This window comes from Conger conger, chromosome 7 (genome assembly GCF_963514075.1).
Source record: "Conger conger chromosome 7, fConCon1.1, whole genome shotgun sequence".
Taxonomy (NCBI): Eukaryota; Metazoa; Chordata; class Actinopteri; order Anguilliformes; family Congridae; genus Conger; species Conger conger.
This window is the reverse complement of record NC_083766.1, coordinates 9,995,355-10,018,679: the sequence shown is the minus strand read 5'-3', so window position 1 is coordinate 10,018,679 and position 23,325 is coordinate 9,995,355. Positions and strand designations below refer to the sequence as shown.

The 23,325-nt window shown below is 45.2% G+C and overlaps 1 protein-coding gene across 1 annotated transcript; it reads left to right on the top strand.

The window, feature by feature from the left end:
- The first annotated feature begins 243 nt into the window (after positions 1 to 243).
- vps36 (vacuolar protein sorting 36 homolog) lies at positions 244 to 18,246 on the top strand. The gene is made up of 14 exons (XM_061248413.1): positions 244 to 456; positions 835 to 903; positions 2,395 to 2,465; positions 3,664 to 3,778; positions 5,221 to 5,310; positions 7,139 to 7,225; positions 9,447 to 9,479; positions 9,572 to 9,649; positions 11,326 to 11,460; positions 12,536 to 12,601; positions 13,287 to 13,351; positions 15,539 to 15,623; positions 16,751 to 16,827; positions 17,407 to 18,246. Exons 1-14 carry the CDS (start codon positions 361 to 363, stop codon positions 17,489 to 17,491), a joined length of 1,152 nt encoding a protein of 383 aa, XP_061104397.1. The 5' UTR covers positions 244 to 360; the 3' UTR covers positions 17,492 to 18,246.
- Positions 18,247 to 23,325: the final 5,079 nt, after the last annotated feature.

The window sequence follows — 23,325 nt, the reverse complement described above, 5'->3', positions numbered from 1 at the left end:
TGATTATTCAGTAGCCCTTGAATGTTTAGGCCCGTCATGTTTATTGTCGCTCTTTGATGATGGGAATTTCTCGCCTTGCGAGAAGTGATAATGAATGTTAATGCAGGGACAATACTGTTATATACATGATGTTATGGATATAAATACATGTAAATATTTTGACAAAGTACAACATTTAATTAGTCAATTTATCTCGAATACTCATCAACATATCTAGCAAGCTACCCTCATCTGGCTAGACAGGCAGTTTTTTGGGCACCTCTACGGAAGTAAATACAAAAATGTCATCAGTATCAGAAGCGTGAAAGTAATCTCTCTCTTTTTTTAGCTAACGTTAGCTAATTGTTGGGCGAAAAAGAAATGGATCGATTTGTGTGGGCAAATGGGCTGCTGGAGATGAACGAAACCTTGGTGATCCAGCAAAGAGGTGTTAGATTATATGACGGAGATGAAAAGGTGCTTATCATAACTAGCATATAGCAACAATGAACCTTCCCCTTAATTGGGAATTAAAAGTCATATAGCACACGTGAAGACTGAATGATGTTCTTAGAATAAGTCCCACGACTATTAAACACTATTGACCATAAATGTACTGAATTTTAAACCTATAAATATAACTTAAAATGGTATATGGGTAAATTAAACAACAGCGTGTTTGCCATTCTTTTTATCATACAGCACGGTGCTTTTCACTGTCTAGCTACTCAATATAAACTAGTGACTATCTACCTTTTGACTAATTCCATTCCAGGAAAAATAAAAAGATTATGGTGGTTGTCTTAGATTATGGCTTTATGTTAAAAACATTTCCTTTACTTCCTTCTTTGACAGGCGAAGCTTGATGTCGGGGTTGTCCTTTTAAGTACGCATCGATTAATCTGGAGAGATCTCAAGAACCACGTGAGAGCCTTTATATGAATTGTTGAACTGGTATTTATGAAATGGTTGACTCTAACGCGCGTCTAGGAATCAGCAATGAAAATAATACTACAGCGCACTCACTGCAAAAATGTCTGTCTTATCAAGCAGTTTTTTGTCTCGTTTAGCAAAAAGGTAATAGAAATATGATTTTTAAGTCTAAATATAAGACTAAGCTACTTGTTTAGACTGACTTATTATTTTTTATTTTTGTGTTTGCGGTTCTCGCACTTAAATCCAGCACCTTCATTACAAGAGGGGTATTCAACCAAGTCATTACAACCACCCATGTACCTGAGATTCTTTTGTAAATTTCGTGGGAAAAAAAGAAAATACATTTTTTTACTGTCACCTCTGTAGTGACTTAAGACCATTTACTTAACTTTTACTTAAACCTTCCACCTTTTCTCCCTAATGAAGTCCTTTGTTGTGTTGGCCGTTATCGTGTTTTGGGTCATTATCTTGCTGCATGATGAAGTTCCTCCCAATTGGTTTGGACATATTATTTATCCGTAAGTTGGCAGACAGAATGTTTTTGTAGACTTCTGAATTCATCCTGTTGCTACCATCATGAGTTATCATTAATGTCGGATCATTAATAAATATTACTGAGCCCACTCCAGAAGTAGCCATGCAAGCCCAAGCCATGACACTGCTTCACAGATGAGCTTGTATGTTTCGGATCATAAGCAGATCCCTTCTTTCTCCACACTTTGGCCTTTTCATCACTTTGATAGGTTAATCTTGGTCTCATCAGTCCGTAAAACGTTGTTCCAGAACTTTTGTGTCTCATCACTGTACGTCTTCGCAAATTGTAATCTTGCCTTCCGATTCTTACTACTGATGAGTGGTTTGCATCTTGTGGTATAGCCTCTATATTGCTGCTTCTTCAAACGTTTGATAGAGATACCTTCACCCCTGCCCTGTGAAGATTGTTTATGATGTCACTGAATCCACAAAGGGTCGACATTCAGAACTATTTATTGTTTAATCAATCAATCTAACAGGACACATCTTGGCAACAAGAAACAACTGTGTGTCACATGTTCCAATACTTTTGCTCACCTAAACATTGGGTGGTCTGATACAAAAGGTGATATGATACTGGGAAATAAAAGCTGAAATTCATGTCATATCATGTACATCTTTTGACCTGAAACTCTTCTGTCTTCAGTATATGGCAAAAACAAAGGAATTTACCTTGCTGTTCCAATACGTTTTGAGGGGATTGTATGTACAATAACACCCACTGTTCTTGCTAGATGACAAACTGATTTTGGTAGGTTTCCTCTTTGATATTTGATAGAAGAAAAATGCCTAATGTTCCATACTGAATACTGATTTAGTTTGGAATAGCCTATTAATGTGGTTTCTTCGGTAATGTCATTGTGTACAAAAAAATCCTTTCAACTTTATTATGTTTTGGATACATGTTAGGTAGACACGTCTGATGTGTCCTATTTATGTCCACAGGAGTGCTGCATGGCTATACCCCTGTCCCAGGTCATCTTCTTTGAGGAGCAAGCAGCTGGAATTGGAAAGAGGTAAGATGCTGATGGGTTTGGAGGTCTGTTTTGTAAGTGTTTTTAAGTGTGTGTGCATTGATGATTTAGTATAATAGGTGAGGCTTGGCTTAGTCCCCGGGGCATAGGTTGGAAATTGTGTGGCTGGAGATCAAGAGGGGAGGGGGAATAGGTCTCTGGTCTTTTTTTTGCTAGTTTCTGGATGTGATGCTCTGACTTATGGTAGAACCTATGCACTTGTAAGTCGCTTTGGATTAAAAGCGTCTGCCAAATGACTAAAATGTCAAATGTAAAATGTCTTCTGGTCTGCCCTCACTGAGTGGACATCACTGTGTTTCAGTGATCTTCCCGCTGGCTGGCGTGACATTCAATATACGTTTACTTTTCTCTTGTAAAGTGTGTGTTGAGAGTCGTGAATTCCTGCATTGTCCTGATTTTGATTCCACGAAGAGAAGATGGATCGTAACATTGCCTTAAAATGAGAAAATGACATTAATATTAGATGAGGCTGAAATTGTGGACATCCATCCTGGGCTACAGTAATTATTGGTCTCTTGAGATAATGTTGCATGATGTATTAAACTGCACCTTGCATTGCATTGTGATCATAGTCTGAAATAGTATGCTAAGGCTCATTATTAGTGACCACACCTAAACAACATTACTTTTGCTAAATTAATTCATTCTTAAATTTTTACTCGGTTGGAATATATTTGAGAAGAGTTTTTCTTGCACCATTATTCTTAATTAGTCAGAAAATGTGTGGAAATAATGTGTGGAAAAATGGAACATCAATACTAAGCATGTGTACACTGTTAACATGTATATGCCTCTGTTTTTGCGCCACATAAATTGACAAAACTAATGACTATTAAATAAACCAAATAACAAACCTTTTTCTCTTCTGTATCTTTTGGAAAATGCCTAGACACTTAAATCCACCAACCTTTCTACAGGAATTAAACATGATTGCATTTCTTAGACCGAATGGTCTGTACAGTACAACCGCAAGCAATAATAGCCCAAAATTGGCCAGCACAACCCAACTTACCATAGGATTTTCTGATACTGTCCAGTTCAGTCTAGGTGTTCACAAAATGTTCACCTAGCTACGTATGCATATGCTCACGTGCTTGCATTCTGTGATGAATTCTGTGCATTTTGGTGTTGTTTTATGTACTTTTTGAATCACAGTTTGTCTTCTGTCTATTCTCTGCAGTGCAAAGATTGTTATCCACCTGTATCCTGTCTCCCCCAACAAGGAGCCAGGGCCCTATCAAGTGAGCAAGTTTTCCTACATTAAGCTGTCCTTTAAGGAACATGGGCAAATAGAGGTAAGTTCTTCATCTTTAAAATGTAAAAATTAAATTCTACCCACTCAGCAGAATGGCATTCTAACCAATTACATTTGTTATTTTCAAATATAATAAGATTGAAAGGTGGGTGATTTATCATCAATATGAACATCATAATAGTAATTACCAGGCTAATCAATGAATGCCATAGGGACTTCATAATGGCACTAGTTTTGGCCTCGTGTAGCATTAATGAACATTAATGAATTTGCATTATTCAAGCTTGAATTATTATATTATTTAATAAATGCTTGAATATGTAACCAAATGCAGGAACACACTTTTTTAGCGCACTTTATTCTTGGCCTCTGAGCTGCCATTGGACTGAACTCAAGGAGGAAACTGCACCAAAACCAGGCATACATGCCCGAACCATGACACTACCCTCTCCATATTTCACAAATTATGGGGTGGCGGGCTTTGGATCATGGGTTATTCCTTTCTTTCTTCACACTTTTGGCTTTCCGTCACTTTAATAATTGTTTTTTTTGGTCTCATCTGTCCATAAAATGTTGTTCCAGAACTTGTCTGGCTCATCTCTGTATTTTTTGGCTCATTCTAATCTGCCATTTCAATTTTTGCTACTGATGAGAGGTTTGCATCTTGCAGTGTAGCCACTATAATTCTGCTCTCAAAGTCTTCTGCGAAAGTTCTGTGATATTTTCACCACTGCCCTCTGGAGACTGATGGTGATATCACTGACTGTTGTTTTAAGGTTTTATTCACAGCTCTTAGGATTCGTCTGTCATTAACTGCATTTGTCGTCTTTGGCTGTCGTCTTTGGCAGTCTTCAGTTATGAGTCTACCAGCAGTGTCTTTCTTTTTCAAGACTTTCCAAACTCCTGTACTCGATATACCCGGTTTCTGTGCTATCCTAAAAATATGGTCAAGGACGATATGCTGCGCAGAGGCTGTTGTGTGCCAGGGCCCAGTGCTCCACAGAATATGTTGTGTGAGATGCTTTCAACAGCAAACAAGCTGTTTTCATGAATCTGTTAGTCTAGCTATAAATAATGAAAATACAATCGTTTGAGACTTGTGTTATGATTCTTCCGTTATGTGGACCATGATCAGACACTGTTTAGTTTTAAGCTATGGTCCTGTGTTAAAATAATAAGTGCTTCTCACGGCGACCGTAAGACTCCAAAAGACAATCGAATGAGTTTGGGTGTAAGTACTGTGTGTCTTAATCAGATCAAACATGTAATTTTCTTTTTGGATTGAAATACTTTTCTCCTACAATTTCTCTGTAGGAGAAACTCGAAAAATGTAAACCCCGCCTTCTCGTCCTCTTGATTGGCTCAGTTGCACCAGGCAAGATTAGTCGAGCACAGAAGGATTTGAGTCCAAAGCAATTACATATGTGACCCAGGTCTGGTCTTAACGCAGCAGTGTTCTAACACCCGACGCCCTGTTTACAGTTCTTGCGGCGACTGACCGAGGAGATGACCCAAAAGCGATGGGAGAGGACCCCGGTGTCCCAGGCTATGCCCACTGCTACAGGACCTCAGGTACACGGTACAGGGTTGTGTCTTCAGCCTGGTCATTGTGTCAATCCCAGGGGGGATTATCCTGGGGGAAAATCCCCTGTCCTTGAGAACATGGCCGGCCTCAAAGGGCATTATTGTAAGGGAGGTGAGCCGGCCGTAGAGAGGGAAACAGAGCCGTGTTCCTGCGGTCGGGGCGTCAGGCGACTGCTCGTATGACAGCGGAGCAGGTAGGAGCAGTTCTCCGGAAGCTTTGCAGGCTGCTTGTCTGGTGGCGTTTTTGTGGAGGGATCAGGAACGGCAAGGATATTGGAGTGTGTTAGATTTGAGTTTGCGGATGCATTGCTCTGCCTGACAGTGTTCCAAAAGGCATGAAGGGAGGTTTTATTTATTTCTTTATTTTTATTTCTTTATTTTTTGCAACATTTACCATTTAATAACAGCTGCCACCACCCTCCCTGGGGCACCAAAAGTTTTGTTTACGCCATCAAACCATACAGTATATAATATCTCATTAAGCATCTCATTAAAAAGGTGCATATCTCATATTGAAAATATCCCCAATACTGTATTATATAATGTCATTTTTAAATAATTTCTCCCCCTTTCTGCCAACTCATTCTTATGATTTACTCTCGAGTTATTTTTCTATTGCTAAATAGTTTGTAAATGATTAAAATATAATGGATAAACCCTATAAAACAAGCAAAAAAGTTTGGTTATTTATTATATTCTGTATGCTTAAGGGGGCGGCACGGATGGTGCCGAGGGTAGCACTGCTGCCTCACAGCAAGGAGGTCCTGGGTTCGAATCCCGGTCGGCCGGGGCCTCTCTGTGTGGAGTTTGCATGTTCTCCCCGTGTTTGCGTGGGTTTCCTCCCACAGTCCAAAGACATGCAGGTTAGGCTGGTTGGAGAGTCTAAATTGCCCGTAGGTATGAGTGTGTGAGTGAATGGTGTGTGTGCCCTGCGATTGACTGGCGACCTGTCCATTAATATAATAATGACCATAATTTCTATGATGATAATTTAAGTGACTAAAGGAACAATAAGACTAATGCCATATACATTAAACAAGCAAAACAATTACATTATTATTATGATTATTTATATGCAATTTGTTCTTAACTTTCCACTTATTATGGTTCTGTAATTCCTTCAAAGAACTAGCGTTTTAATGAAGCACCTTATTTTTAGGGTAGTAAAAGAAGGATAATGGTGTTAATTATGGTGGGGCTTTCTGCTCAATCTGCCATAATTCATAATTCCAGCATGTGGATATATTATCCCTAAATAATATTATTCACGTTGATTCAGTTAATTTTCATGACGTATGTTGCGTGGCCCACAAATATGTTGTTTTCTTGCTCCAGGTTTGTTTTAAGGTGTGAATATTTTAAGGTCAGAATACTTTTGAGTCATCTTCTGAGCTCTGTGGAGGTTTTAGGCATGGGCTCTTTGTAAAGCTGCTTTGTGACAATCTTGCATTGTATAAAGCGCTATACAAATATAATTGAATTGAATTGAATGTACATTGTGAACTGTTTGGCGTTTTTGCCTTCCATGCAGTTCATACTATAACCTCACAGTGGCGCTGTTCCTAGTTAATTTGATATTACTATGACTTCCATTTAAACTGCACTGCTGTCCTGGGATCATACGCTCACACTCTCCTGGATATTGTATTGAATATATAGACAAGCTTCTAGATGTATTATGCATTATGTAGGCAGCATAGCTGCGATACTGGCCTGCGTGTAGCCAGGGAGTTTGTGTAGCCGGGGAGTTTTCGGGGGTGGTCTCCCTGCCTGACCCCTGTCCTTCCTCTCCCCCGGCCTGCTCTGGGACCCGCAGGCAGGAAGAACCCGCGCCGTGGGGATTGTGGGCATCGAGAGGAAGCTGGAGGAGAAGAGGAAAGAAACAGACAAAAACATTTCAGAGGTGAGGAGAGGAGAGACGGAGGTGGGGAAAGAGATATGGACGGAGAGAAAGAGACGGTTGGGGTGGAGGACGTTCTTGGGAGTGCGAGAGGTTAGGGACTGGGGGAAATGGGCCATCTGCACCAGCGCTAATGGTGGGGACAAGGCCTTCTGCTTCCTGTGCTGGCTCTGACAGACACCCCCATAGTAATGGCAAAAGACAGACACCCAAAACCTGTTGCTTAAACAGTTACGCGCACACAAGATGGAATGGTAGTTCAGCATTGTCCCTTGGCCACTTGCGAGAAGTATCTGTTGCTAACAAACCTTTTTCATCCAACTGACTGAAGGAAAGTCTCTAACAGAAAAATAGACTTTGCAGCGTTCATGTAGATGTGTAGAGTGTAGTGAACACCCTCTCTCCCTGCCAAAGCTTATCAGTATGCTGATATGAATTATTGATGGAGGGAATGAAATGTGCCCATCTGCGAGTGGAGGTCTGTAACCCAGACACGTGTTCTTGCCGACACCTGACACAAGAGAACACGCGATTGTCTGCAGGCACTGAAGATGCCAAATTATTTGCTTAATATCTCGGCAACCAAGGGAGGTGAAGTCATAAGTTCAGATAACGGGATGACTAATGTCCAGACCTGGCATGAATGTACTTTTTGTAGAAATTCAGGTTTAAAAATAAATTGCCAACAAATGTGTGTTGCAGTAAAATGTTTATGTTAACCCTGGTGGCCAAAGATGGATATCCCTTCTGGATCCAGGAAGGGTGGCGTTCCGCAGGATGATTGGTCCTTTCATCCTAATTTAATTCTTCCATACTTCCTGTAACGTTGTCCTTTTGGGTTTATTTCTCCAGTTGAAACAAAAGTGCTTCTGCTAATTGTTTTTTCATCCTTCCCCGGAGTTTCCTCTCAGGTTTACAGGGAAGTCCATAAGTATTTGGACAGTGCTACTTTTGTTCTTTTGTCTCTGTACTCCAGCAGAATTGAAAGCTTTCTTATACCTGCACGATGGAAGTAATTGAATACACCTGACTAATCAGAAACAGCTAAGAAACCAGCTGTCCAATTACTTTTGGTCTCTTAAAAAGGGGGAACTGTGTAAAAAGATCACCCAATATGGATGTAAATACCATCAAATTAAAGGTCACAGTCTGCAATTTAACCTCATATTCATTGTTTCATTTCAAATCCAATATCCTGGGATTACAGAGCAGAGAACAGAAGTTCTACAACTGTCCAAATACCTACGGACTGCACTGTAGTTTGCTTTGGAAGATGCCGATTAACACAATAACATTTTACAGTGTCAATTCCCTCCCAAATCTAAACAAAAAAGTTGATAACGTTAACGTTGATCATGAAAGGCTAAAGATCATGGAAGGCCTTCCATTTGCAAAGATGGACTGATAGACTCCTCCCCACCCCCCCACTGACCAATGTCACTGGAAAAGAAAAACACAAATAGAATGTTTTTTCCCCTGTAATAATTATCACACCTCAGACAAAGAGAATGCGTTTTAAAACAGCAGTTGCTTATTTTAGCCCGTAGTAGCAGCAGGTCCCAGTGTCCACGCTGGGCTCGCTCACTGCTGGACGTGGAGCTCAGTCTCGGCCCGGTGCCGCCTGAACGCTGCGGGATACGTCATGCGTTCCTTCTCAAAGGCTTCCTGCCGAGGCTGTGTGCGTGTGATAAGAGCGCAGCTCAGCGGGCCCTTTGTGCTGGCCGGAAGTCCCCGATAGGTGTGTGCGCTTGGCCTTTGTTCCCAGGTTCACCCCTTCATCACCGGCCTGAGCTGAAACAACACGAAGCGAAAGGCCGTCTCCTTTCAACTGGAGCTGGGTGCAAGTTCCCTTTTACCGTCCCAAAATGGACGCTGTTCTGCTTAGGAATGGGTGGGGAACTCCCAAACTGAAAGTACTTATTTCCTGAATATTAAACAACTATACAGTACATAGCCATATAAATAATGTACCTGTCTACACTGCTCTATTTTTACCAGTTACTCACCATACAAAGTATGTCAAAAAGCAATCTGAAAGTCCCCATCCCCTTAAATGGTAAATATCACAAGAATTGTGTTCTAGTTCTTCATCCGGATACATAGGCCTTAGGTTGGACAATATGTGTGATAGAACATATCGCATCTTTGCACTGGATTTGTCTGCTTGTCTCACGTCCATTGCTGTTCTCCCCCTCTCTCCCCTCGTTCTGTCTCTCCTCCCCAGGCCTTTGAAGACATGAGCCAGCTGATGGTGAAGGTAAAGACCCTGTTGGTGCTGACCTTCTCTGGTGGTATACAGCCATGGTGTTGTTGGTATGGTGGTGACCTGCGCTGTGCCTCTCCATTCAGGCCAAGGAGATGGTGGAGCTGTCCAGGTCCATCGCCTCCAAAATCAAAGAAAAGCACGGGGACATCACAGAGGATGAGGTAATGTATAGCTACCCCCAGCGTGGAGTTATAAGGCACCTGCCCCCCTCTTGTCAGACAGGTTTGTGTGCTGTAGTTCCCACTCCCAAAACTTTGGCAGATTTCACCAAACGCATAATTCCCCACCCAGCACCTGAGTCATCAGTGCTAGTCACCAGACAAAAATTTTGTTTGAGAGTGAGAATTTTAATGGCTTGACTGTCTTTTTAAAATAGTGTCCCCAGCAGAATGAAGAGTCTCGTGTTTAGTTCTGAGTTAATATTTCCCAGCCAGATACTTGACTGAAGCTTCATCAAGTCTGGGTTTGTTTATAATTAGGGGAAGTAAATCTCCAGATGTTTGGTGCTACTGTCACTACCTTGTCATTACCAAATATTTTTTCTTTAAATATGATCTCTGGAGTCCTGCGTGCAGCTAGATTATCGTCCTGCCCCCAGTGCATTGTGGGGAAATTCCTCCCGTTCCGTCTTTGTTTGCGTTTATTTGGGTTGGCGGGATGGTGCGCGCGTGGGTCAGAGTTGGCTGAGATTGCGCGGGGCCCGTGGTTGAGGGCTGTGGAGCGTGTATGCGCGGGTTTCTCAGCGGTGGCCTGGGGTTCCGCTCGCAGGGGGCTGATGGGAGCAGGGCCTGGCTGCTCTCCAGCACACATGCATCCTCTACGCCGCTGCCCGTTGTTGGCGCTTACGGATACATGTACTTGCTGCGGCCCTGCATTGTTCCCTGCCCCCTCTCTGCTGCAGCTGTGGTCCTGGCATTAAGAAAAGGTTACGCGGGTTCATTTTAGCGTCTGAGGTGGGGCTTATACAGTGGGGTTTTGGGGAGACCTGAAGTTGCGATGTCAGTGGTGGACTATTTCCTTTTTTTTCTGGTCTGGCTGCTGTTTTTTGGGAGCAGCCGTTAGCTTGTTTTCCTGTGCGCGTACGCGCGCAACACGGTTAAAAAACGAACGACGACGTAAGCGTTTTGGCATCGAGCTCAAACGGCGCTGACCCTGTGGCCTGGGTGACCAGATGACACCCTGACACTCGAGGCTACCAAAAACAAAGGGCCTCAGTCCATCTCCAAATACCGTCTGGGAGAAGCTCTTGGGGAGAGACAGCCTTGCGTGCTTATGGAGTCAGCAGCGATCACACACAGCACAGCATCGGTCACACAAAACACCGAATTGTTCTCATGTACTCATGTAACTCATGTATCCAACCATGTCCATCTACTGTGCCCGACTGCCAATGAACTCTTTTGAACTCTTTAAACAGATTTTTTGAATATTTGATTTGCTAAGTATCAGAAAGTGCATTCAGAAAAGGTCCTCACTCAATGCTTCTAGTTAATGTGGCCAAATATTTTGCCATATTGCCATCATCTTTGAATTTAATTTGTATATCCAAACTGAAACATCACCGTAGGTGTATGAACCAGTTAGACAGGAAACAGCCAGAGCTTCCATTTTGAAATCGGCTATAACTGAACACCAAACTCATGGCCGAAATCCAAAGAAATTTGTGAATTTCAGGCATGGTGTATCTGACAGTGGAATTAGTGTTCGAAAACCGGGAGAGAAGGTCGCCCCCAGTCTGAACACGCATGTAGCGCTTGCAAAGCTTATTTGAGGGGTGCACTAGTGTCTACAGGCTGTGTACTGTACGTTGTTCCTCCGTTCCTCCTCATCTTCGCAGACGATCCGGTTCAAGTCCTATCTGCTGAGCATGGGCATTGCCAACCCGGTCACCAGGGAGACGCACGGTTCGGGGACGCACTACCACATGCAGCTGGCCAAGCAGCTGGGGGACATGCTCCTCGCCCCTCTGGAGGTACGACTGCCCCCTGTTTTCCTCCAGTCAGCTTCCTGTCTGTTCCTACAGGAGTACTGCGATGATGCATGGGCTCATATCTGTGCCCATTGAACTGGGTCGCTCCATAACTCGAGCATTGTCCTCTGTTAATGAGCCCTCCCTTCCCCGCTCTACTCCTGCACCTGTTGTTGTTGTTGTAACGCATGTGGGTGTTGGAGATACTGAGACGTGTTTGCCTGTATTTACACTCAGTGAGCACTTTATTAGCCAGACCTGTACACCAGCTTGTTAATGCAAATATTTAATCAGCCAATCATGCGGCAGCAACTAAATGCATAAAAGCATGCAGACGTGGTCAAGAGGTTCATCTGTTTTTCAGACCAAATGTCAGAATGGGGAAGAAATGTCATCTAAGTGACATTGACCGTGGAATGATTATTGGTTCCAGACAGGGTGTTTTGAGTATCTCAGAAATTGCTGATCTCCTGGGATTTTCATGCACAATAGTCTCTAGAAAACAGCCTGTGAGCAGCATTTCTGCGGGCTAATGCGCATTAATGAGAGAGGTCAGAGGAGGAGGGCCAGACTGGTCAAAGCTGACAGGAAGGTGACAGTAATGCAAATAACCACACATTACAACAGTGGTATGCAGAAGAGCATCTCTGAACACACAGTGTGTCAAACCTGTGGATAGGCTACAGCAGTAGAAGACCAAAAAAATATGGTCTAATAAATACCTAATGAAGTGCTCAGTGAGTGTATATGTGTGTATATACAGTATGTGCAATTGTGTGTGTGTGTGCCTGTGTATTCTAACCTCCCAGTCTAGACTTGCTTCCTCATCCAGCTCCGGTGAGAGCTAATATTACGTCAGTGACTGTTCAGTTATGTGCTGTAATGTAAGCATATTTCAACAAGACTGTCCAGAAGGAGCTTCTGGATTTGTTAAAGAGAAGATGATGTGTTTTTGGTGAATTTCGCGCCCGGACCAGATGGACCCTCCTGGGGGATAGCATTTCCCTTATAGATGAGCTGTGAGGTTAATGAGACTCCCCAGAAAGATGAGGACTAACTGATTGGTGTCTGTCTTAAGGAGCGTGGAGGTATGATGGCTCTCACTGAGGTCTACTGCCTGGTGAACCGTGCCCGAGGGATGGAGGTGAGCTGAAGAGACACATTACCTTAGACACACTAACATACAAACACACGCACATGCGTACCTGCACACGTATGTGCGCACGTATATGCGCACGGACACAGGCACACATTTATAAGTATGTGTCTGAGTATTTGTTACACATACATTATAACATACATGTACTCCCACACCAGGTTTTTGTTAAGTGTAGTTTTTTTGCTCACTCAATATAACTGTCAACTTGGATCAGCACACTGTTTGTGTGTGTGTGTGTGTGTGTGTGTGTGTGTGTGTGTGTGTGTGTGTGTGTGTGTGTGTGTGTGTGTGAGACAGAGAGAGAGATGGTATTCTGGCTTCTGAGAGGCCTCTGGAATCCTGTACGCTCTGTCTCTGCTAATTTGTTTCCCCTTGTGTTAGTCTTCACTGCCCGCTGTAGTGAACACACTATTCGCTATCTATGTAGGCATTATACATGACATATATAATCACTGTCAATTTGATCTAGTGTTGCTTGTTTGTGTTTCTCACATCACATTTTGGTAATTTAACTGAAATCAAGCTCAAAGTTCATTGTGATTTATTAAATGGAAACCTTACTCTCCCTTATACACACAAACAGACTGTAACATTCATCCTGCTGATGCACTTCTTTCTCTCTCCCACACTTTCTCTCTCCCTCTCTCTGTTTCTCTGCCTCTCTTTTCAGCTGCTCTCTCCGGAGGACTTGGTGAATGCCTGTAAGATGTTTGATCCTCTGAAGCTGCCTCTGAGGTGAGCGAGGTGGTGTGGATGAGTGTGGGATGGCGGGATGAAGTTTAGGATGGCGGTATGGAGTGTGGGATGGTGGGATGGAGTGTGGGATGGCGGTATGGAGTGTGGGATGGCGGGATGGAGTGTGGGATGATGGGATGGAGTGTGGGATGGTGGGATGGAGTGTGGGGCGGCGGGATGGAGTGTGGGGCGGCAGGATGGAATGTGGGATGGCGGGATGTAGTTTGGGATGATGAGATGGAGTGTGGGATGGAGTGTGGGGCGGCGGGATAGAGTGTGGGATGGCGGGATGAAGTTTAGGATGGCAGGATGGAGTGGGATGATGGGATGGAGGGATAGAGTGTGGGATGGTGGGATGTAGTGGGATAGAGTGTGGGATGATGAGATGGAGTGTGGGATGATGAGATGGACTGTGGGATGGAGTGCGGGATGATGAGATGGAGTGTGTGATGGAGTGTGGGGCGGCGGTATGGAGTGTGGGGCGGTGGTATGGAGTGTGGGATAGAGTGCGGGATGATGAGATGGAGTGTGGGATGGAGTGTTGGATGATGAGATGGAGTGTGGGGCGGCGGTATGGAGTGTGGGGCGGCAGGATGGAATGTGGGATGGCGGGATGTAGTTTGGGATGATGAGATGGAGTGTGGGATGGAGTGTGGGGCGGCGGGATAGAGTGTGGGATGGCGGGATGAAGTTTAGGATGGCAGGATGGAGTGGGATGATGGGATGGAGGGATAGAGTGTGGGATGGTGGGATGTAGTGGGATAGAGTGTGGGATGATGAGATGGAGTGTGGGATGATGAGATGGACTGTGGGATGGAGTGCGGGATGATGAGATGGAGTGTGTGATGGAGTGTGGGGCGGCGGTATGGAGTGTGGGGCGGTGGTATGGAGTGTGGGATAGAGTGCGGGATGATGAGATGGAGTGTGGGATGGAGTGTGGGATGATGAGATGGACTGTGGGATGGAGTGCGGGATGATGAGATGGAGTGGGGGATGGAGTGTTGGATGATGAGATGGACTGTGGGATGGAGTGCGGGATGATGAGATGGAGTGTGTGATGGAGTGTGGGGCGGCGGTATGGAGTGTGGGGCGGCGGTATGGAGTGTGGGGCGGCGACAGGGTCAGCCTGGTGGCAGCCCGGAAAGAGGAATCCGCGAGCCACTTCCTGCCTCCCATCCTGTTTTGAGAACCCGTGTCCGGGCCCCATCGCCTCTCCAGACTTGTGCTCAAGAAGAAAGCGCAGTGTGACGGCAGTGTTTTCTTCCTTTTCACCTATTGGAATTCCAGATTGAGCACGGCACGTTTGTACTTTTTCCAGTTCAGTTGTTTTGCGGCTGTGTTGTATCGCTGCCTTCCCCTGTACACAGGATGTGTGGCAGACCTGTGCAATTCCTCTTTCTGTTGTTTCCTGTGCCCCTCTTCATCTGAATTCAAGTCTCCAACTCTATCTTCCTGGAAAACATAAGCTATTTCGTATGAGAGAGTTTGATAATGTGCAGTATCATTTTTAGCTTTATTTATTGTTTATTTATTTATTATAAGTGCTGAGGGAAATCTGTATACACAGCTCAAACATCAAGAGTGTGAAGAGGAAAAATGCATGTGTTCTGAGGACCAACATGTGTTCTGAGGACTGACTCTTTAGTCAAGTAGTAATTTTCAATATTTCTAGCAGTTTAAATGGTGCTCAAATAGCTCTGTTTCTGTTTAATAGGATCTTAAAACAAGATGCACCTTTTATAGCAAATTTGAGGGATTAAGGAGATGATATTACATGCACTGTAAATTGCACCAGTCCTGGATCAAATACATAATTGCTTTGAATTCAAATAGTTTTCTGTGCTCAATTGATCTTGCCTGGTGCAATTGAGCCGACCAAGAAGACCAGAAGGCAGGCGTTGCAATTATTGACCGTATTCCACAGGTTCCAATACACCAGACAAGCTCAGTAAAGCATAGAAAAGTATTTGAATCCAAAACAATTACGTATTCGACCCCAGGTCTGAATAGCACAATGGTTTGGTCCCAGACGTACTTCTTCTCATCGTTTTCTTTCTGGAAGTCTCAACAGTGTTAGGAGGGGGGCTTGCCACAGTGTCCACAGGGTGTAAAATGACAAAGCCCTACTGATCTGTCCTCCATGAGTGTCCATGGCTGACTGACCCCCCCCTTCCGCTTGCTCTCCAGGTTGCGCATATTTGACAGCGGGGTAATGGTGGTGCAGCTACAGTCCCACAGCGAAGAGGAGATGATCGCCTCTGCGCTGGATAATGTGAGCCTCGCCTTCTTTCCCCACCGACATTCGTCATTCACACGCTTTCCAGGCATCCTCGTTCAGGGTTCAGCTTTCTCCTGAAGCGTTCTATACGGCTCCCCTTTGTCCGGCTGGACGCCCACAAAAACACTTCAGGTCAAAAGGTTCCTCCCTCAAGGGTACAACCAGTTCCAACATTCCCACCTCCCACCCCACAGTCTAGTTTCCCCTAATCCCAAATTGCCATCGCGGTAGAGATAGTTTTGGTGTGCTCTCCAGCCCCTCTGAGTGTGGTCTGGAAGTGCTGGCTGAATAAGCGTTGCCACGGTGCCCTATCAGCCTATCGGTAGTGAGGGCTGTTCCAGATTTCGTTCAGCTGGACATCCCCACACAATCAGTGCTGGAGGTGCCTTTGGGATGGGATATCACTACCAGATGTGGTGCTGGAAGAAAAACACTGTCTTATTGATGGGCTTTCTCGTGTCGGTTAGGAGAGAAATGGGGTTTGGAGCGGTTGATTTAGGGGATGGGGAAGGAGGATTATAGTTTTCCATCACATTTGAGTCCAAGGCACAAATGAGTAATGCACCAAAAGTAACCTGCAGCACACTAGCCTTTCGTCGGGCTTTCAGACAAGCACTCCGCTCCTGAATGATTACAAGACAGCGCAACACTTAGAACAAGACATTTATTTGTTTGCGATTTTCGGCAAAGCACTAAAGCACTTAAATGGTGCCGAGGGGCCATTCAGTGAAACTGTTTATTTATAACGATCAGCCATTTTGTTGTTTAAATCAGAGCATGAAATTAACTTTTACATTTCTGGAAAATATTGACAAGAATTTTAAAGTGAAGCTAAGGGAAAACCAAACCAAATGCACAGAACAAATTACTCTCATGAGACCGATTTATTTTCAGCAAGCCTTACAAATAGTTATTCTGGGATTTTTTTTTTTTATCGCTGAACAATCCTGTCGATTTTAAATGGTGTATTTATGTGATTTTAAAGCATAGCGCAATTCCAGGGTTATGGCCCGTGTCTGACGCCTTGGTCATTGCCGTCTCTGGAGTGAATGGAGACCGTAAGAGCCAAAGGGAAGAATGATTGTCCATGATATTCACTCATCCCGCTCTCTTTCCTGCAGGTGTCTGAGAAGGGGTCGCTGACCTCGGAGGAATTCGCCAAGCTTCTGGGACTGTCTGTTCTCCTGGCTAAAGAGAGGTATCCGCAACCTATCTTGTGCCTTGTGCATGGAAATGTATCACCAGAAGTCTTGCAGTAGGAACCAAATTAGGGGATTTGACAGTTGCGAGTATGCACATTAGTAAAAGTGGGTGTTGTATTAAACAGTGAATTTGTGAATTTGAATTCCATCATACTGTTCTTACCAATCGACCATCAGGAAAAAAGGAGTGTCTAATTTTATTGTTTTCTTTTCATTTTAATGTCCTGACCTATAATGTTATCAGTTAACATATTTATCTTGCTATTTATTGTTTGGTCTTGCCTATTTTATCATAATAAGCAATTAATTTGCCTTCTAGAAGTCCTTAACTATGTCCTAGTCCTAGCCTTATGCTATGTACATTTTTATAAGCGATCCTTGTGTACCTGGCAATTCAGGTTATACACTTTACACCCACTTGCTTGTGGGTGTAGAATCCTTACTCAGTGCTAGGCTTGGGTCCCAAATACTCATTTGAGATCTGACTAAGGTGCTAGTCCCAAGCCTAGCACTGTACTCAGTGCATGACACCGCTGCCCCAGCGTTAATGACCCTCCTCCCCCCTCCATCCTCAGGTTGCTGCTGGCTGAAAAGATGGGCCATCTCTGCAGGGACGACTCTGTGGAGGGCCTGCGCTTCTACCCCAACCTCTTTGCTTAATTTCCCGGGGCACTCAGACAGTGCTGCCAGCACACCGCCCCTGCAACACTTTGCGGCCCTTTTCTTTCTGGTGCTCCAGAGTCTGTTAGAGCTCTCACGGACTGGGGAGGAGCCCGCATCTCAGTCCCCACCTCGCTTTGAGCCGAACGTGCCCTTTTCTGAACGCGGTCACTCATGGGAAATCGATCAGACATCGATAAGGAGATCTGTTTTACCTCGCTTCGAGAGAATAAGATAACGCCTCTGTTGTATATGCGGTTTCATTGCGTGATGAATATGTATGGTTGTAATGAGGACCCCTAGCCTCCATAGGGGAAATTATAATTTCCCCTTCCCTAAGGCCTATGCAGTTGTAAGCAATGTTCAAGTCCTAGGGGGATTGGGCTGTGGTCACTTTGGTAGGAAATATTTTTGCCAGCAATAGGACTGAACTTTATGGGCTTGTTATAACTGGGTGGCTTACGAAAGTTTTGGCTAGTTCTTCTCAAAACCCATTTTTTTAGAGTTTACAGGGATATCAAATCATGTCGTTTTTCCCACGCCTGGTTTCAGTAGTACCCGTGGTTACTAAGAGAAATCGGGTCACAAGGGCTGATTTGAGTAGCTTCCAATGCTGTATACCAACCATATCACTCCATTTTACCTTCTGTTGACTTTTGTAAGTGAAGGGACTTCCCTCTGAGGTCTGTTATCTGCATTGGTACTGTTCAGTTCAATGAATTTCATGGGTGAAATAAACAATGTTTTGGCAATCACTTTTCTTGAGATAACAGTCACTGGAGTCAATGAATCGCATGCCTGTGGAGTGATAAACTTGGACCATTGCCTTTTGCAATAGAATCACAGGAATCTGTATGGTGTTCTTTTGTACATTTAGGTAAATGTTGTATACATTGAGTTAAATATTTTAGATATTTTGTTTAAATGTGGGAGCAACACAGAACAATTATAGTGTTTATTAATGTTGCATTTGGCACCTGTGATAGACTTAAACACGGAAATCCATGCATTTAGTTCGCCAATCCGTACCCTCAGTTTTGTAATCTGTACATTCAGTTTGCCTTTGAAAAATGTATAGTTATTTAAAAATTATCACAGAAGGATGTATCCCCTACACATCTACTGAATATCTATACAAAGTAATGCAAATACCTATAACAACACACGTTTCGATCCAACATAAAATCTGTATCGAAAACAATGTCAGGATTGTATGAGCATGGTCTGGACTAGCTCACCACACCACCTCCCTCCTCCACTCCTCCCAAAATATACCACCCACAAGTAAATTATATCTGAGAAGGAGGGAGACGGGGTGAGGGATAAGGTCGGTAGAGGGATTAAGGGCTGAATAATGCCAAGAAGTAAACTCCACACAGAAATCCTGTGATTGGGATTCAAGCTCTGGACATTGTTGTTAGACAACCTTGTTATCCACTACACCGACATGTCAGCACATAGCTTGTGATACAAATCTCTCTAGAAATAAATCTCAATATACAAATCTCATGAAACTATGGGAGCAGATATGCAATGAGACTAAAACATGTATTGGCCATTAGGTTAGGGAATTATTGATGTCATCAAGGACCCTGATCCAATAGCTCAGAGTCTGGTAATAAAATTATCTCCACCCTTTCCATCCCCATATATGAATAGATGGAAATATTTAGACTCATATAAGTTGATATTGCAATGCATTTGATTTCTCTATTTTTTCTGATGCTTGATACAAACCACAATAATGCCATTCAATGTCATTTGAAGCCATTCACAAATTTATGTTTACAGTAACTTTAAATATTGTTTTTATTTTACCAAGGGTGACTAGGGGGGCTCCATATGTTAATACACAACACAGCACAATGTAATTTCCATGCTGGTTACCTGCAGCATAGTTGGAGTTTCAAGATAGTACTGATGCTCATGTTGGGGTATGAGCATTTATCTGTAACTGGTCCAGACATTCAAAGGCCTCCATCCATCCATTATCTGAACCCGCTTATCCTGATCAGGGTCGCAGGGGGGCTGGAGCCTATCCCAGCATACATTACATTACATTACATTATTGGCATTTGGCAGACGCTCTTATCCAGAGCGACGTACAACAAAGTGCATACCCATAACCAGGGATAAGTTCGCTGAAAGACCCTAGAGGTAAGTACAATTTCAACTGCTACCTGTACAACAAAGATAAGGACAAGGGCCATTTTTTTTTTTTTTTTTTTTTTTTTTTTTTTTTTTTGTACTTTTTTTGAACAAACAAACAAACAGAGCAAAAGTCACCAAAGTTAACTATCCAAACACTGCTTACCTAGCCAACTAAAATACTGATACACAAGTCACAGAGACAACAATTAAGGTTCACAGGGAGGTAGGGAGGGATGGGGAGAGGTGCTGTTTGAAGAGGTGTGTCTTCAGCTTGCGCTTGAAGGTGGGGAGGGATTCTATAGTTCTGACCTCAACGGGGAGTTCGTTCCACCACCGTGGAGCCAGAACAGACAGTAGTCGTGAGCGTGAGGTGGAGGTTCTGAGAGGGGGAGGTGCCAAGCGGCCTGTGGAGGCTGAACGAAGAGGTCTGGCAGGGGTGTAGGGTCTGATGATTTTTTGCAGATAAGCTGGGGAAGACCCTTTAACTGCTTGGAAGGCTAGCACCAATGTTTTGAATTTGATGCGAGCCATGACAGGCAGCCAGTGGAGGGAAGTAAGCAGGGGGGTGACGTGTGAGTATTTGGGAAGGTTGAAGACCAGACGAGCTGCTGCATTCTGGATGAGTTGGAGGGGTCTGATGGCAGACGCTGGGAGGCCAGCCAAGAGGGAATTGCAGTAGTCCAGGCGGGACAGAACCATCGCTTGGACCAGGAGCTGGGTCGAGTAGGGGGTGAGAAAGGGGCGGATTCTCCGTATGTTGTATAGGAAGAACCTGCAAGACCGGGTCACCGCCGCAATGTTCTCGGAAAGGGACAGTCTGCTGTCCATCACCACGCCGAGGTTCCTTGCACTGGGTGACGGCGTGAGTGTGGTATCCCCGAGGGAAATGGAGAGATCCAGATGGGGAGAGGCATTAGCAGGGATGAATATCATTTCAGTTTTACCTGGGTTGAGCTTTAGATGGTGGTTGTCCATCCAGCTCTGGATGTCCCTCAGGCAAGCGGAGATACGGGGTGAAACCTGCGTATCAGACGGCGGGAACGAGACGAAGAGTTGGGTATCGTCCGCATAGCAGTGGTAGGATAGCCCATGTGCAGTGATCACAGGGCCAAGGGAGCGAGTGTAGAGAGAAAAAAGAAGCGGGCCAAGGACTGAGCCCTGGGGAACTCCTGTGGCGAGGGGCCGAGGTGTCGATACCGAACCAGCCCAGGCAACCTGGAAGGAGCGACCAGAGAGGTAGGACTCAATCCAGTCCAGGGCTGTGCCACAGATGCCCGTTGCTGACAGGGCAGACAGGAGGATGGAGTGATCCACAGTGTCGAAGGCAGCAGAGAGATCTAGAAGAATGAGGACAGAGGAGAGGGAGGCTGCTCGTGCGGCATGAAGTGACTCACTGACGGAGAGGAGCGCAGTCTCTGTCGAGTGGCCCGATCTGAAGCCAGACTGATGGGGGTCTAGCAGGTTGTTGTTAGAAAAGAAGGAAGAAAGTTGAGTAGAAGCGGCTCGTTCTATAGTTTTAGAAAGGAAAGGAAGAAGAGATACCGGGCGGTAGTTCTGGATGATGGAGGGATCCAGGGTAGGCTTTTTTAGCAGCGGAGTGATGTGGGCCCTCTTGGAGGATGCCGGAAAACAGCCGGAAGACAGGGAGGAGTTGACAAGGGAGGTGACAAATGGGAGAATGTCAGGTGTGATAGTTTGGAGAAGAGAAGAGGGGATAGGGTCAAGGGCACAGGTTGTAGGGCGGTGGCAGAGCAGGAGTTGAGAAACATCAGAGTCTGTAAGGGGGGAGAAAGTGGAAAAGGAAGGGATGGGCCTAGAGGGGGGGAAGGGCACAGTGAGGGGGGCGGCGGTTGTAAAGGATCTGCGGATGACTGCGACCTTCTCATCGAAGAAATCAGCAAAGTCATCAGCAGCGAAGGAGGACTGAGGAGGAGGAGGCGGTGCGTTGAGGAGAGAGGAGAAAATGGAGAAAAGTTTCCGGGGGTTAGAAGCAGAGTTCTGAATTTGCGTTTGATAGTATTTTGCTTTGGCGGCAGTGACATCGGAAGAGAATGCCGCCAGGAGAGACTGGTAAGTCATGAGGTCGGAAGCGTTTCTGGATTTCCCCCACTTCCTCTCCGCTGCGCGGAGGCTGGCCCTGGAGGTACGGAGGGTGTCAGATATCCAAGGACTGGGAGGGGATGTGCGAGGTGGCTTTGAGACAGGGGGACAGAGAGAGTCAAAGGCGGAGGAGAGAGATGAAAGGAGGGTGGCAGATGCAGAGTCAGCGGGGAGTTTGGAGAAGGATTCGAGAGGGGGGAGTGAGGCGGTGACGGTGCTGGCAAAGGAAGAGGGTGAGAGGGAGCGGAGGTTACGGCGGGCTGAGGAAGTGTGGGAGGGAGGAGGGAGAGGAGGATGGGGAGGAAGAGGGAGGGAGAATGAGATGAAGTGGTGATCAGATGTATGCAGAGGGGTAACCGTGAAATTGGAGCATGAGCAGTTCCTAACAAAGACAAGGTCTAGGACATTGCCCGCCTTGTGGGTTGGAGGAGAGTGTTGCAGGGAGAGGCCGAAGGAGTGGATTAGCGGTAGGAAGGCAGCAGACTGGGAGGCTTCTAGGTGGATGTTGAAGTCTCCAAGGAGAATCAGTGGGGTGCCATCCTCAGGGAAGGAGCTGAGAAGGGTGTCTAGCTCATCAAGGAAGTTTCCCAGGGGCCCTGGAGGACGGTAGATAACTGCAATGAAAAGGTTAGTAGGGTAGGATACTGCAACAGAATGGAATTCAAAAGTGGATATGGACAGGTCAGAGAGGGGGAGAACAGAGAATTTCCACGAGGGGGAAATTAAAAGACCAGTACCACCGCCACGGCCGGAAGGCCGGGGAGTGTGCGAGAAGGAGAAGGAGGATGAGAGGGCAGCGGGAGTGGCGTTGTTGTCAGGTGTGATCCAGGTCTCCGTGAGGGCAAGGAATTGTAGGGACTGGAGGGAGGCATACGCAGGGATGAAGTCAGCCTTCCGAGTGGCAGACTGGCAGTTCCATAGTCCCCCTGTGACAGCAAAGTCCTCACAGGGGGTCAGCGGGGGATAGCTGAGGTTTGAGGGGTTCCGACGCCGTGGAGGCCCACGTCGCAGCATACATTGGGCGAAAGGCAGGAATACACCCTGGACAGGTCGCCAGTCTATCGCAGGGCACACACACCATTCACTCACACACTCATACCTACAGGCAATTTAGACTCTCCAATCAGCCTAACGTGCATGTCTTTGGACTGTGGGAGGAAACCGGAGTACCCGGAGGAAACCCACGCAGACACAGGGAGAACATGCAAACTCCGCACAGAGAGGCCCCGGCCGACGGGGATTCAAACCCAGGACCTCCTTGCTGTGAGGCGGCAGTGCTACCCACTGCACCATCCATGCAGCCCTCATTCAAAGGCCTGTTTCATCAAATGACCATCCCTTCACAGCAGTGAATGTTAAGGCTTTTAATGAACAATCCACATCTCACTGTAGACCAATGGTTCTGAACCAGCAATGAGGCCTTAGAAATAATATCCACCCACTCAAAGGTTTGGAATCCCTTGCCTTTTTCTGATTACTTTTTTTTTTCTTCTGTTTGTAATCAAACAATTCAATGTGGTCAAAGCGCAAACGCAGACAAGGGTATGTTTAATACATTTTGGTATCACAATTTTTACAGCACT

What these genes read in the sequence shown, in the direction of transcription:
- vps36 (XM_061248413.1), top strand. Translation starts at nt 361, where the DNA reads ATGGATCGATTTGTGTGGGCAAATGGGCTGCTGGAGATGAACGAAACC. An exon ending in GGAGAGATCTCAAGAACCAC is followed by an intron (nt 904 to 2,394) that starts GTGAGAGCCTTT and finishes TTATGTCCACAG; the next exon opens with GAGTGCTGCATGGCTATACC. An exon ending in TGAGCCAGCTGATGGTGAAG is followed by an intron (nt 9,480 to 9,571) that starts GTAAAGACCCTG and finishes CTCTCCATTCAG; the next exon opens with GCCAAGGAGATGGTGGAGCT.